This window comes from Mixophyes fleayi, chromosome 10 (assembly GCF_038048845.1).
Source record: "Mixophyes fleayi isolate aMixFle1 chromosome 10, aMixFle1.hap1, whole genome shotgun sequence".
In the NCBI taxonomy this organism is placed as follows: Eukaryota; Metazoa; Chordata; class Amphibia; order Anura; family Limnodynastidae; genus Mixophyes; species Mixophyes fleayi.
Genome location: NC_134411.1, coordinates 422,496 through 436,689, shown reverse-complemented (window position 1 = coordinate 436,689; position 14,194 = coordinate 422,496). Strand labels below are relative to the sequence as shown.

The 14,194-nt window shown below is 45.5% G+C and overlaps 1 protein-coding gene across 1 annotated transcript in view; it reads left to right on the top strand.

The window, feature by feature from the left end:
- Positions 1-13,985, top strand: part of OTOG (otogelin) — a 143,304-nt gene extending 129,319 nt beyond the window's left edge. The window contains exons 55-56 of the mRNA XM_075188506.1: positions 11,654-11,733; positions 12,481-13,985. Coding sequence (XP_075044607.1) covers positions 11,654-11,733; positions 12,481-12,681 — 281 coding nt within the window. The 3' untranslated portion in view covers positions 12,682-13,985. The remainder of the gene's footprint in view (positions 1-11,653; positions 11,734-12,480) is intronic.
- Positions 13,986-14,194: the final 209 nt, after the last annotated feature.

The following is a 14,194-nucleotide window of genomic DNA, read 5'->3' as shown; positions in this document are numbered from 1 at the left end:
TAAAATCAGTATCCATAGTGTTTGGGGTGCAGGTAGTGGTGGTATTTTGGGGTACAGGTAAAATCAGTAGCAGTGGTTTTTGGGGTGCAGGTGAGTTAAGTAGTGAGGTATTTGGGGTGCAGGTGAGGTTGGTAGTGGTGGTTTTTAGGGGTACAGGTAAAATCAGTATTTGGGGTGCAAGTGAGGTCGGTAGTGGTGGTTTTTGGGGGTACAGGTGAGTTCACTAGTGGTGATGTTTGGAGTCCAGGCAAGGACAGTAGTGTTAGTGTAATGTGTGCGCTGCTAAATAGGGTGCAGGTAAGGTCAGTAGTGGGAGGTATTTGGGATGCAGGTAAAAACAGTATCAGTGGCGTTTGGGGTACAGGTGAAATCAGTAGTGGTGCAGGTGAAATCAGTAGTGGTGGTATTTGGGGTACAGGTGAAATCGGTAGTGGTGGTTTTTGGGGTGCAGGTGAGATCAAGAGAGGTGGTATTGGGGTACAGGTGAAATCAGTAGTGGTGGTATTTGGGGTGCAGGTGAAATCAGTAGTGGTGGTATTTGGGGTACAGGTGAAATCAGTAGTGGTGGTTTTTGGGGTGCAAGTGAGGTCGGTAGTGGTGGTATTTGGGGTACAGGTGAAATCAGTAGTGGGAGGTGTTTGGGGTACAGGTGAAATCAGTAGTGGTGGTATTTGGGGTGCAGATGAGATCAGTAGTGGTGGTATTTGGGGTACAGGTGAAATCAGTAGTGGTGGTTTTTGGGATGCAGGTGAGATCAGTATCCGTGGTATTTGGGGTGCAGGTAAAATCAGTATCCGTAGTATTTGGGTGCAGGTGAGATCAGTAGTGGTGGTATTTGGGGTGAAGTTGACTCAGTAGTGTAAGGTGTGCGCTGCTATTTGGGGTACAGGTGAGTTAAGTAGTGAGAGGTATTTGGGGTGCAAGATCAGAAGTGGTGATTTTAGGGGTGCAGGTAAAATCAGTATCCGTAGTATTTGGGGTTCAAGTGAGGTCAGTAGTGTTGGTTTTTGGGGGTACAGGTGAGTTCACTAGTGGTGATGTTTGGAGTCCAGGCAAGGACAGTAGTGTTAGTGTAATGTGTGCGCTGCTAAATAGGGTGCAGGTAAGGTCAGTAGTGGGAGGTATTTGGGATGCAGGTAAAATCAGCATCAGTGGTGTTTGGGGTACAGGTGAGATCAGTAGTGGTGGTGTTTAGATACTGATTTCACCTTTACCCCATAGTATTTGGAATACAGGTGAGGTCAGAAGTGTTAGTGTTATGGGTGTACTGGTGTTTGGGGTACAGGTGAGCTTAGTAGTGGGAGGTATTTGGGGTGCAAGTGAAATCAGTAGTGGTGGTATTTGGGGTGCAGGTGAGATCAAGAGAGGTGGTATTGGGGTACAGGTGAAATCAGTAGTGGTGGTATTTGGGGTGCAGGTGAAATCAGTAGTGGTGGTATTTGGGGTGCAGGTAAGGTCCGTATCGGTGGTATTTGGGGTACAGGTAAGGTCCGTATCGGTGGTATTTGGGGTACAGGTGAAATCAGTAGTGGTTTTTGGGGTGCAGGTGAGATCAGTAGTGGTGGTTTTTGGGGTGCAGGTGAGATCAGTAGTGGTGGTATTTGGGGTGCAGGTGAGGTCAGTATCAGTAGTATTTGGGGTACAGGTAAAATTAGTAGCAGTGGTTTTTGGGATACAGGTAAAATCAGTATCCATAGTGTTTGGGGTGCAGGTAGTGGTGGTATTTTGGGGTACAGGTGAGTTAAGTAGTGAGGTATTTGGGGTGCAGGTGAGGTTGGTAGTGGTGGTTTTTAGGGGTACAGGTAAAATCAGTATCTGTGGTATTTGGGGTGCAAGTGAGGTCGGTAGTGGTGGTTTTTGGGGGTACAGGTGAGTTCACTAGTGGTGATGTTTGGAGTCCAGGCAAGGACAGTAGTGTTAGTGTAATGTGTGCGCTGCTAAATAGGGTGCAGGTAAGGTCAGTAGTGGGAGGTATTTGGGATGCAGGTAAAAACAGTATCAGTGGCGTTTGGGGTACAGGTGAGATCAGTAGTGGTGGTATTTGGGGTACAGGTGAAATCAGTAGTGGTGGTTTTTGGGGTGCAGGTGAGATCAAGAGAGGTGGTATTGGGGTACAGGTGAAATCAGTAGTGGTGGTATTTGGGGTGCAGGTGAAATCAGTAGTGGTGGTATTTGGGGTACAGGTGAAATCAGTAGTGGTGGTTTTTGGGGTGCAAGTGAGGTCGGTAGTGGTGGTATTTGGGGTACAGGTGAAATCAGTAGTGGGAGGTGTTTGGGGTACAGGTGAAATCAGTAGTGGTGGTATTTGGGGTGCAGATGAGATCAGTAGTGGTGGTATTTGGGGTACAGGTGAAATCAGTAGTGGTGGTTTTTGGGATGCAGGTGAGATCAGTATCCGTGGTATTTGGGGTGCAGGTAAAATCAGTATCCGTAGTATTTGGGTGCAGGTGAGATCAGTAGTGGTGGTATTTGGGGTGAAGTTGACTCAGTAGTGTAAGGTGTGCGCTGCTATTTGGGGTACAGGTGAGTTAAGTAGTGAGAGGTATTTGGGGTGCAAGATCAGAAGTGGTGATTTTAGGGGTGCAGGTAAAATCAGTATCCGTAGTATTTGGGGTTCAAGTGAGGTCAGTAGTGTTGGTTTTTGGGGGTACAGGTGAGTTCACTAGTGGTGATGTTTGGAGTCCAGGCAAGGACAGTAGTGTTAGTGTAATGTGTGCGCTGCTAAATAGGGTGCAGGTAAGGTCAGTAGTGGGAGGTATTTGGGATGCAGGTAAAATCAGCATCAGTGGTGTTTGGGGTACAGGTGAGATCAGTAGTGGTGGTGTTTAGATACTGATTTCACCTTTACCCCATAGTATTTGGAATACAGGTGAGGTCAGAAGTGTTAGTGTTATGGGTGTACTGGTGTTTGGGGTACAGGTGAGCTTAGTAGTGGGAGGTATTTGGGGTGCAAGTGAAATCAGTAGTGGTGGTATTTGGGGTGCAGGTGAGATCAAGAGAGGTGGTATTGGGGTACAGGTGAAATCAGTAGTGGTGGTATTTGGGGTGCAGGTGAAATCAGTAGTGGTGGTATTTGGGGTGCAGGTAAGGTCCGTATCGGTGGTATTTGGGGTACAGGTAAGGTCCGTATCGGTGGTATTTGGGGTACAGGTGAAATCAGTAGTGGTTTTTGGGGTGCAGGTGAGATCAGTAGTGGTGGTTTTTGGGGTGCAGGTGAGATCAGTAGTGGTGGTATTTGGGGTGCAGGTGAGGTCAGTATCAGTAGTATTTGGGGTACAGGTAAAATTAGTAGCAGTGGTTTTTGGGATACAGGTAAAATCAGTATCCATAGTGTTTGGGGTGCAGGTAGTGGTGGTATTTTGGGGTACAGGTGAGTTAAGTAGTGAGGTATTTGGGGTGCAGGTGAGGTTGGTAGTGGTGGTTTTTAGGGGTACAGGTAAAATCAGTATCTGTGGTATTTGGGGTGCAAGTGAGGTCGGTAGTGGTGGTTTTTGGGGGTACAGGTGAGTTCACTAGTGGTGATGTTTGGAGTCCAGGCAAGGACAGTAGTGTTAGTGTAATGTGTGCGCTGCTAAATAGGGTGCAGGTAAGGTCAGTAGTGGGAGGTATTTGGGATGCAGGTAAAAACAGTATCAGTGGCGTTTGGGGTACAGGTGAGATCAGTAGTGGTGGTATTTGGGGTACAGGTGAAATCAGTAGTGGTGGTTTTTGGGGTGCAGGTGAGATCAAGAGAGGTGGTATTGGGGTACAGGTGAAATCAGTAGTGGTGGTATTTGGGGTGCAGGTGAAATCAGTAGTGGTGGTATTTGGGGTACAGGTGAAATCAGTAGTGGTGGTTTTTGGGGTGCAAGTGAGGTCGGTAGTGGTGGTATTTGGGGTACAGGTGAAATCAGTTGTGGTGGTATTTGGGGTACAGGTGAAATCAGTAGTGGTGGTTTTTGGGGTGCAGGTGAGGTCAGTATCAGTGGTATTTGGGGTACAGGTAAAATCAGTATCCGTAGTATTTGGGTGCAGGTGAGATCAGTAGTGGTGGTATTTGGGGTGAAGTTGACTCAGTAGTGTAAGGTGTGCGCTGCTATTTGGGGTGCAAGATTAGAAGTGGTGATTTTAGGGGTGCAGGTAAAATCAGTATCCGTAGTATTTGGGGTTCAAGTGAGGTCAGTAGTGTTGGTTTTTGGGGTGCAGGTGAGGTTGGTAGTGGTGGTTTTTGGGGTGCAGGCGAGGTTGGTAGTGGTGGTTTTTGGGGTGCAAGTAAAGTCAGAAGTGGTGGTTTTTTGGAGTGCAGATGAGGTCATTAGTGGTGATGTTTGGAGTGCAGGCAAGACAAGTAGTGTTAATGTAATTTGGGCGGTGGTGTTTGGGGTACAGGTAAAATCAGTATCAGTGGTGTTTGGGGTACAGGTAAAATCAGTATCTGTGGTATTTGGGGTTCAAGTGAGGTCGGTAGTGGTGGTTTTTGGGGTGCAGGTGAAATCAGTATCCGTGGTATTTGGGGTACAGGTAAAATCAGTATCCGTAGTATTTGGGTGCAGGTGAGATCAGTAGTGGTGGTATTTGGGGTGAAGTTGACTCAGTAGTGTAAGGTGTGCGCTGCTATTTGGGGTACAGGTGAGTTAAGTAGTGAGAGGTATTTGGGGTGCAAGATCAGAAGTGGTGATTTTAGGGGTGCAGGTAAAATCAGTATCCGTAGTATTTGGGGTTCAAGTGAGGTCGGTAGTGGTGGTTTTTGGGGGTACAGGTGAGTTCACTAGTGGTGATGTTTGGAGTCCAGGCAAGGACAGTAGTGTTAGTGTAATGTGTGCGCTGCTAAATAGGGTGCAGGTAAGGTCAGTAGTGGGAGGTATTTGGGATGCAGGTAAAATCAGCATCAGTGGTGTTTGGGGTACAGGTGAGATCAGTAGTGGTGGTGTTTAGATACTGATTTCACCTTTACCCCATAGTATTTGGAATACAGGTGAGGTCAGAAGTGTTAGTGTTATGGGTGTACTGGTGTTTGGGGTACAGGTGAGCTTAGTAGTGGGAGGTATTTGGGGTGCAAGTGAAATCAGTAGTGGTGGTATTTGGGGTGCAGGTGAGATCAAGAGAGGTGGTATTGGGGTACAGGTGAAATCAGTAGTGGTGGTATTTGGGGTGCAGGTGAAATCAGTAGTGGTTTTTGGGGTGCAGGTAAGGTCCGTATCGGTGGTATTTGGGGTACAGGTAAGGTCCGTATCGGTGGTATTTGGGGTACAGGTGAAATCAGTAGTGGTTTTTGGGGTGCAGGTGAGATCAGTAGTGGTGGTTTTTGGGGTGCAGGTGAGATCAGTAGTGGTGGTATTTGGGGTGCAGGTGAGGTCAGTATCAGTAGTATTTGGGGTACAGGTAAAATTAGTAGCAGTGGTTTTTGGGATACAGGTAAAATCAGTATCCATAGTGTTTGGGGTGCAGGTAGTGGTGGTATTTTGGGGTACAGGTGAGTTAAGTAGTGAGGTATTTGGGGTGCAGGTGAGGTTGGTAGTGGTGGTTTTTAGGGGTACAGGTAAAATCAGTATCTGTGGTATTTGGGGTGCAAGTGAGGTCGGTAGTGGTGGTTTTTGGGGGTACAGGTGAGTTCACTAGTGGTGATGTTTGGAGTCCAGGCAAGGACAGTAGTGTTAGTGTAATGTGTGCGCTGCTAAATAGGGTGCAGGTAAGGTCAGTAGTGGTGGTGTTTAAATACTGATTTCACCTTTACCCCATAGTATTTGGAATACAGGTGAGGTCAGAAGTGTTAGTGTTATGGGTGTACTGGTGTTTGGGGTACAGGTGAGCTAAGTAGTGGGAGGTATTTGGGGTGCAAGTGAGATCAGTAGTGGTGGTATTTGGGGTACATGTGAAATCAGTAGTGGTGGTATTTGGGGTACATGTGAAATCAGTAGTGGTGGTTTTTGGGGTACATGTGAAATCAGTAGTGGTGGTTTTTGGGGTACATGTGAAATCAGTAGTGGTGGTTTTTGGGGTGCAGGTGAGATCAGTAGTGGTGGTTTTTGGGGTGCAGGTGAGATCAGTAGTGGTGGTATTTGGGGTACAGGTAAAATTAGTAGCAGTGGCATTTGGGATGCAGGTGCATACAGTAGTGGTGGTTTTTGGGGTGCAGGTGAGATCAGTAGTGGTGGTATTTGGGGTACAGGTAAGGTCCGTATCGGTGGTATTTGGGGTACAGGTGAAATCAGTAGTGGTGGTTTTTGGGATGCAGGTGAGATCAGTAGTGGTGGTTTTTGGGGTGCAGGTGAGATCAAGAGAGGTGGTATTGGGGTACAGGTGAAATCAGTAGTGGTGGTATTTGGGGTGCAGGTGAAATCAGTAGTGGTGGTATTTGGGGTACAGGTAAAATCAGTATCCGTAGTATTTGGGTGCAGGTGAGGTCATTAGTGGTGGTTTTTGGGGTGCAGGTGAGGTTGGTAGTGGTGGTTTTTGGGGTACAGGTAAAATCAGTATCCGTAGTATTTGGGTGCAGGTGAGGTCATTAGTGGTGGTTTTTGGGGTGCAGGTGAGGTTGGTAGTGGTGGTTTTTGGGGTACAGGTAAAATCAGTATCCGTAGTATTTGGGTGCAGGTGAGGTCATTAGTGGTGGTTTTTGGGGTACAGGTAAAGTCAGTATCAGTGGCATTTGGGGTGCAGGTGCGATCAGTAGTGGTGGTTTTTGGGGTACAGGTGAGATCAGTATCAGTGGTATTTGGGGTACAGGTAAAATTAGTAGCAGTGGTTTTTGGGGTACAGGTGAGGTTTTTGGGGTACAGGTAAAATCAGTATCCATAGTGTTTGGGGTGCAGGTAGTGGTGGTATTTTGGGGTGCAGGTGAGGTTGTAGTGGTGATTTTTGGGGTACAGGTAAAATCAGTATCTGTGGTATTTGGGGTACAAGTGAGGTCGGTGGTGGGAGGTATTTGGGGTGCAAGATCAGAAGTGGTGATTTAAGGGGTGCAGGTAAAATCAGTATCCGTAGTATTTGGGGTTCAAGTGAGGTCAGTAGTGTTGGTTTTTGCGGTGCAGGTGAGGTCGGTAGTGGTGGTTTTTGGGGTGCAGGTGAGATCAGTAGTGGTGGTTTTTGGGGTGCAGGTGAGGTCAGTATCAGTGGTTTTTGGGGTACAGGTGAGATCAGTAGTGGTGGTTTTTGGGGTGCAGGTGAAATCAGTAGTGGTGGTTTTTGGGGTGCAGGTGAGGTCAGTATCAGTGGTTTTTGGGGTACAGGTGAAATCAGTAGTGGTGGTTTTTGGGGTGCAGGTGAGGTCAGTATCAGTGGTTTTTGGGGTACAGGTAAAATCAGTATCCGTAGTATTTGGGTGCAGGTGAGATCAGTAGTGGTGGTATTTGGGGTGAAGTTGACTCAGTAGTGTAAGGTGTGCGCTGCTATTTGGGGTACAGGTGAGTTAAGTAGTGAGAGGTATTTGGGGTGCAAGTTCAGTAGTGTTTGTTTTTGGGGTGCAGGTGAGGTTGGTAGTGGTGGTTTTTGGGGTACAGGTAAAATCAGTATTAGTGGTTTTTGGGGTGCAGGTGCGTTCAGTAGTGTTTTTTTGAGGGTACAGGTGAAATCAGTAGTGGTGTTTTTTGGGGTGCAGGTGAGATCAGTAGTGGTGGTATTTGGGGTACAGGTGAAATCAGTAGTGGTGGTTTTTGGGGTGCAGGTGAGATCAGTAGTGGTGGTTTTTGGGGTGCAGATGAGGTTGGTAGTGAGAGGTATTTGGGGTGCAGGTGAGGTCAGTATCGGTGGTTTTTGGGGTGCAGGTGAGATCAGTAGTGGTGGTATTTGGGGTACAGGTAAGGTCCGTATCGGTGGTATTTGGGGTGCAGGTGAGATCAGTAGTGGTGGTTTTTGGGGTGCAGGTGAGATCAGTAGTGGTGGTATTTGGGGTACAGGTAAAATCAGTATCCATAGTGTTTGGGGTGCAGGTAGTGGTGGTATTTTGGGGTACAGGTGAAATCGGTAGTGGTTGTTTTTGGGGTGCAGGTGAGGTTGTAGTGGTGATTTTTGGGGTACAGGTAAAATCAGTAGCAGTGGTATTTGGGGTGCAAGATCAGAAGTGGTGATTTTAGGGGTGCAGGTAAAATCAGTATCCGTAGTATTTGGGGTTCAAGTGAGGTCGGTAGTGGTGGTTTTTGGGGTGCAGGTGAGATCGGTAGTGGTGGTATTTGGGGTACAGGTGAAATCAGTAGTGGTGTTTTTTGGGGTGCAGATGAGGTCAGTATCAGTGGTTTTTGGGGTACAGGTGAAATCGGTAGTGGATGTTTTTGGGGTGCAGGTGAGGTTGGTAGTGGTTGTTTTTAGGGGTACAGGTAAAATCAGTATCTGTGGTATTTGGGGTGCAAGTGAGGTCGATAGTGTTTTTTGAGGGTACATGTGAGATCAGTAGTGGTGGTATTTGGGGTGAAGTTGACTCAGTAGTGTAAGGTGTGCGCTGCTATTTGGGGTACAGGTGAGTTAAGTAGTGAGAGGTATTTGGGGTGCAAGTTCAGTAGTGTTGGTTTTTGGGGTGCAGGTGAGGTTGGTAGTGGTGGTTTTTGGGGTACAGGTAAAATCAGTATTAGTGGTTTTTGGGGTGCAGGTGCGTTCAGTAGTTTTTTTGAGGGTACAGGTGAAATCAGTAGTGGTGGTTTTTGGGGTGCAGGTGAGATCAGTAGTGGTGGTTTTTGGGGTACAGGTAAAATCAGTATTAGTGGTTTTTGGGGTGCAGGTGCGTTCAGTAGTTTTTTTGAGGGTACAGGTGAAATCAGTAGTGGTGGTTTTTGGGGTGCAGGTGAGATCAGTAGTGGTGGTTTTTGGGATGCAGGTGAGATCAGTATCAGTGGTGTTTGGAGTACAGGTAAAATCAGTATCCATAGTGTTTGGGGTGCAGGTGAGGTTGGTAGTGGTGGTTTTTGGGGTACAGGTAAAGTCAGTATCAGTGGCATTTGGGGTGCAGGTGCGATCAGTAGTGGTGGTTTTTGGGGTGCAGGTGAGATCAGTAGTGGTGGTTTTTGGGGTACAGGTAAAATCAGTATCCGTAGTATTTGGGGTACAGGTGAAATCAGTAGTGGTGGTTTTTGGGATGCAGGTGAGGTTGGTAGTGGTGGTTTTTAGTGGTACAGGTAAAATCAGTATCTGTGGTATTTGGGGTGCAAGTGAGGTCGATAGTGTTTTTTGAGGGTACATGTGAGATCAGTAGTGGTGGTATTTGGGGTGAAGTTGACTCAGTAGTGTAATGTGTGCGCTGCTATTTGGGGTACAGGTGAGTTCTGAAGTGTTCGTGTTATGGGTGCAGTGGTGTTTGGGGTACAAGTGCTGGAATGAGTTAGGAACCCTTGTCATTATATGGCAACAGGGCCCCACCCCATACTTGAACTGACCCATGGGTCTCGCAGCCCAACCAATGAGTCACACACTTACTGATAGTTGTCAGCTTTATACCATACTTCTCTCCTATTTTGCTGTTTGTCCTTTGTTTGGGTTAATATTGAACATGTACCTTGTATGAAGTCAGTCCACCCCTGCCCAGAAAGTGGGCCCATGCAGACGTAAGCATTTCTGGCTCTTACGCGCACCTGTGTCTGGAGAGATGGGGCGAGGGATGGGGCGTTCTAATGTTGCCAGAATATCGTAAAGGTGTGTTTAGGTAAATGCCGCTCATACAGTCCTGCAGAATTGCACATACAATCTGCTAGGAGTCGTATGATTTGCACTTCCTTGTTTTACAGTATTATTATTTTCTAAAGCCCCGGACATTGCTTTCTTGCCCTTAGTGCAATAGAGGAAGAGCCCATCTATACCTGACCCGTGATACCAAATGGTCTCTTAGAGGGCATAAGTTTTCAGACCCCCCTTCCCGCAAGACATGGGGGGGTCCCTTTACCCTGAGATCTACAGAAACTTACCCATACCTGGAAGGAAGGTCAGCAATGGTTCGAGGGGTGGGAACATCAAAGCCACGCCCCCTCTCTAGAACTTCAGGGTTTGGCAGATCCCATAAAGGGCCTACTGCACCCCTCAATCTGTGAAAAGAAAAACATAAATGTGAAAGTGACAAACAAGGTGTGAAATAAATAGTGTCACGTGGGTACATCCCGGCTTACTGGCCGGTCAAATATGAAAAATATTTTGCTCACCCAAAAGGCCAGGGCACAAGGAGGCTAATGCAGAAATATATATATAAATCACATGACGGCATTATCAATGTAATTTTAGGACACCTCCGGGTCGCCACTACTGAGGAAAATAATTCTGGTCTTTCCCCACAGACTTGGCCTTCTAGCCAGAGCGCCATGTACCACACCGACACTAATGCACGTGGCCAGCGGGTGCGAATACTTTATTATTTCACAAAAATCACTGTGATTGACCCTTTACTCATATATGGCATTTGTTTTAAGTCTCAATCGGGAAATTTATAATTTTATATGTTCGTGATACTCACAATATATATGTACATCAGTGTCCTTTTTATTTGATTTGATTTATTTTTTATATACACTTCTATACATTGTATCTGTCTTCATTCTATTCATTTAACTTTGTGCCAGGATTTGTATTGGTTTTGTATTTAAGGGAGGGACACCCTTTATCCTCCTGAGCTGCATTGTATATACTTATCTTACTTCCCAGCAGCGCAGTTTGGTTTTGTTTGTCTTTATAGTGTGAGGAATTGTCTCCTACCCTGTCTGTTGTGATGCTGGGGACCAGCTGGGCCTTGCCCCCGTCCCCTTTCTGTCTCCCAAATGCGCCCTCCAACCGCAGTAGGAGGGGCTTTTTTTGCCTCCACCACTAGGCTCCTTAGCGGCACTTGTTACCGCGTCCTTCTGGGTAGTTACCGCGTCCTACTGCTGGTACCCCTGACCACTTGCCTTCTGATCAGGGTCGCTGTGGATGGTTCCACCTGGCCCATCACACTGGCCAGATCTGCAGGGCAGCGGGCACAGCGTTGTATTAGACGCTGGGTCCTAACCTCAGAACAGCCGGATAACTGATTAAATTGGGTCTAATCTGTAGGTCACAGGAATTACATCAGGTAAGTAGGCGTCAAAGCAGGTTCCTTAAGCAGTGATGTTTATTAGCTCAGGAAGTCCAGATGGTACAGTACAATAGATGGTGGGACAGTGCTCATTTTATACACATTCTGACACACGTTAGCAGGGGGTAACACCGCCCCCTGATCCTAGACGGCTCCGCAAAGACTAAGATATTACATCAGATATTTAGTATTAGGATGCAATATGTTCCCCAGACATGAATATAAATGCAATGTAAAGTTAATAACATTTACACATCTGTTATATCCTAAAACTTGCTGGTTGCATTATTTAGACAGGTTCTAAAATGCAGGATGAAAACTATATATGAAACGAAGGTAATGATCTCCTGCGGTGCATGTAGGCTAAAGCAAGTGTTTGTCACTTCACATGAAGAAGGTCTAATTAGCCTTAATGAGGATTTCCTCGCAAAGCTACACAACCCAAACATGACATACTGTCTCAGAAGTCAATACATTTCCTATACCGCAATACACACAATATAAAAAGATAAGTACATTTGCAATAATATAAATTAGCACACTGTGCTAATAATTTAAATATATTTATACAATAAGTTATTTATAAGTGATCCTAGCCATAGGTGTAATATGGAAACATCTGCATAGAATAACAGATCCACTGCTTTGTTTCAGGTAAGGAAGACGGGAAATTCTGCAAGAGAGTAACGGTTCGGATGACGATCAGAAAGAACGACTGCCGAAGTAACACTCCAGTAAGTGACATAAATCGTAAATGACACACTCCTATTTGTGTCATATGCAATTAAGATACAGTGGCTATATATATATATATATATATATATATTTGTAGAGTTTTTAGCGATTACCTCTGAATTCTTGAAGCAGTCCTGAGATGCTGTATTCCATGTAGTATGAGTGATGTGTACGGACAGCCGGGAAGGGCCAAGCCGACATCATATCCTTGCAGAGGTCTGTAGTATACTATGAAATGAAGCTATAAAACCCGATATCTTGAAGGCACCATTGTTAGTGACCATGAATGATTGATACCTGCATGTGTTTGGTGCCCTCTCAGTTTTACTGTGGATCTCTGCATTAAACACTGGAGTGGTCACATATGGTTGGAATGCAGTTTATTGATACACCCTTCAGAGGCTTGTAAATATTATTGCAATTTTATAAGATACAGCATGTAATTGGCCTCCGACACACAGTGATCGGGGCGGTTGGTGAATGTATTCTGTAAAGAGGCCGAACATCCACAACACCAAGTCCTGTTACCGTCACTGCCGTAATGCCAAATATGAGATTATTTCACAGTCTGCGCATTGCTGGTCAGCGGAGGTCCGATACATGCAACATAATAATCTTTCAGAGAGCAGCACCTGGTGGGTGCATGACCAGAACTATGTGGTCTTAGGTCACTTTATCAATAATGCACAAATATTGTGATTTAACGTAACCGCACCAAGTCTAAACAATCTCTTGTGTTGCCTCAGGTGAACATTGTGTCCTGTGACGGCAAGTGCCCATCCGCCAGCATCTATAACTACAACATTAATACATACGCCCGCTTCTGCAAGTGCTGCAGAGAGCTGGGGTTGCAAAGACGAGTCGTGCAATTATATTGCAGCGGGAACTCCACCTGGGTCAATTATTCCATCCAGGAACCAACGGACTGTTCCTGTCAGTGGTCGTGAATTTGGCGTTAAAGAATATAACACCAACCACATAAACTCTACGTTGATAACATCCCCTGCTCTCAAATACATTTTATATCAAATTAAAAGACTTTTCTGCTTCTCTTTCCAAGCACCAATTCCTAAAGCAAAGTGCCAATCCCTGAAAAGGACATTTATATCAATTGAAATTAGATCCGACCAGAGACACGTGGAGATATGTTTGTGTTGTTGTAGCTTCCACTCGTTAGTGTCCTAGGAGAACTTCAACTATTTGTTTGTGTTAAACTATTTAAGCCAAATTCCTGATGAAAACTTTATCGCTTAGTAATGTGTCCTCTTATTTACTGAACAACCGTCCTGGCGGAACCTGGTGTAAACTAACAGAAATGCTGTTATTTATGACAATTAAGTAGTGGCCAAAATCACCGCAAAAAGTGTCCGTGACCTTCATGCCAAGCACTGGCCATTTGGGAAACCTCATTACGGAGAAATAAGATCATCCAATGCCCACCCTCGTTACTGTAATCCTGCATACACAGACCCACGTACCGGCTGCCAGGATTCGTGGATCTTCAGCCTGTAGAATACTCTGCAGACTGACCGACAGCTGTTCACTATTGGACTGAGGATAATACTTGTAGTGGTCTCAGCTTTTTAGTGACCCCATCTCTCCTTCCCTCCCAATACATTATGTACTGGGTTTAGAGTATCGGGGCCCTCTAAGAAACACCTCTATTGAATGACAACTTGTGAAGCTGTATTTATTATATATGTTGTGATTTCCATGAAAACAGTGGACCTGGCTTGATCTAAATATCGATCACTTTGCCTCATATGAGGCAGATTTCATTTCAAGCGGCATCATTTATAAATATTGTTCAAGTGATAAACAAGTCCCAAGTTTGCGGAAGTAATTTTATTTTTGGTGCAGTTCCGTGTTGTACTCTGCAGTGGGTTGATCTACAGGGATCTTTCAGCCAATGACAACTGCCGGCTCCTGGGCGGTACCGCCGTACTGGTAACATATAGAAAATGTCAGAATTCTAGCACACTAAAGCCAATGCCAGCATCATTCATGTCATTATAACGGTTATTGATTATGATATCAACGGGGGATTAGATTACAAAGACTCGTTTCTAATATAAAAGAGGGAAAATGGACTATGTTCATGGGCCACTACCCCACAGAGCTAACAATCAGAAGCCTCTGGCACAGGGAGAGACTATAGTTTGCTATATATGCAGCAAATCTCCTTTGAGGCCGAACGGACAAGTTGTGAACATGTGAAACTGTTGTAATAAACTTGACTTTTGTTAAGTTATTTTGTGTAGTCTGTAATCACAGTGTTGGAAATAAAAATAATGATGTAAGATGAGGGTATTGATCGAAGAGTTATCAGTAGTGATTAATGCTACAAACATGATACTATCCTGGTAAGGACAACACATATCTGTACTGTACACAAGTACTACGGCTGTTTGGTTTCTTCATCCCGCAGCGCCAGTTTTGCTTACCAAAATTTACCCACTA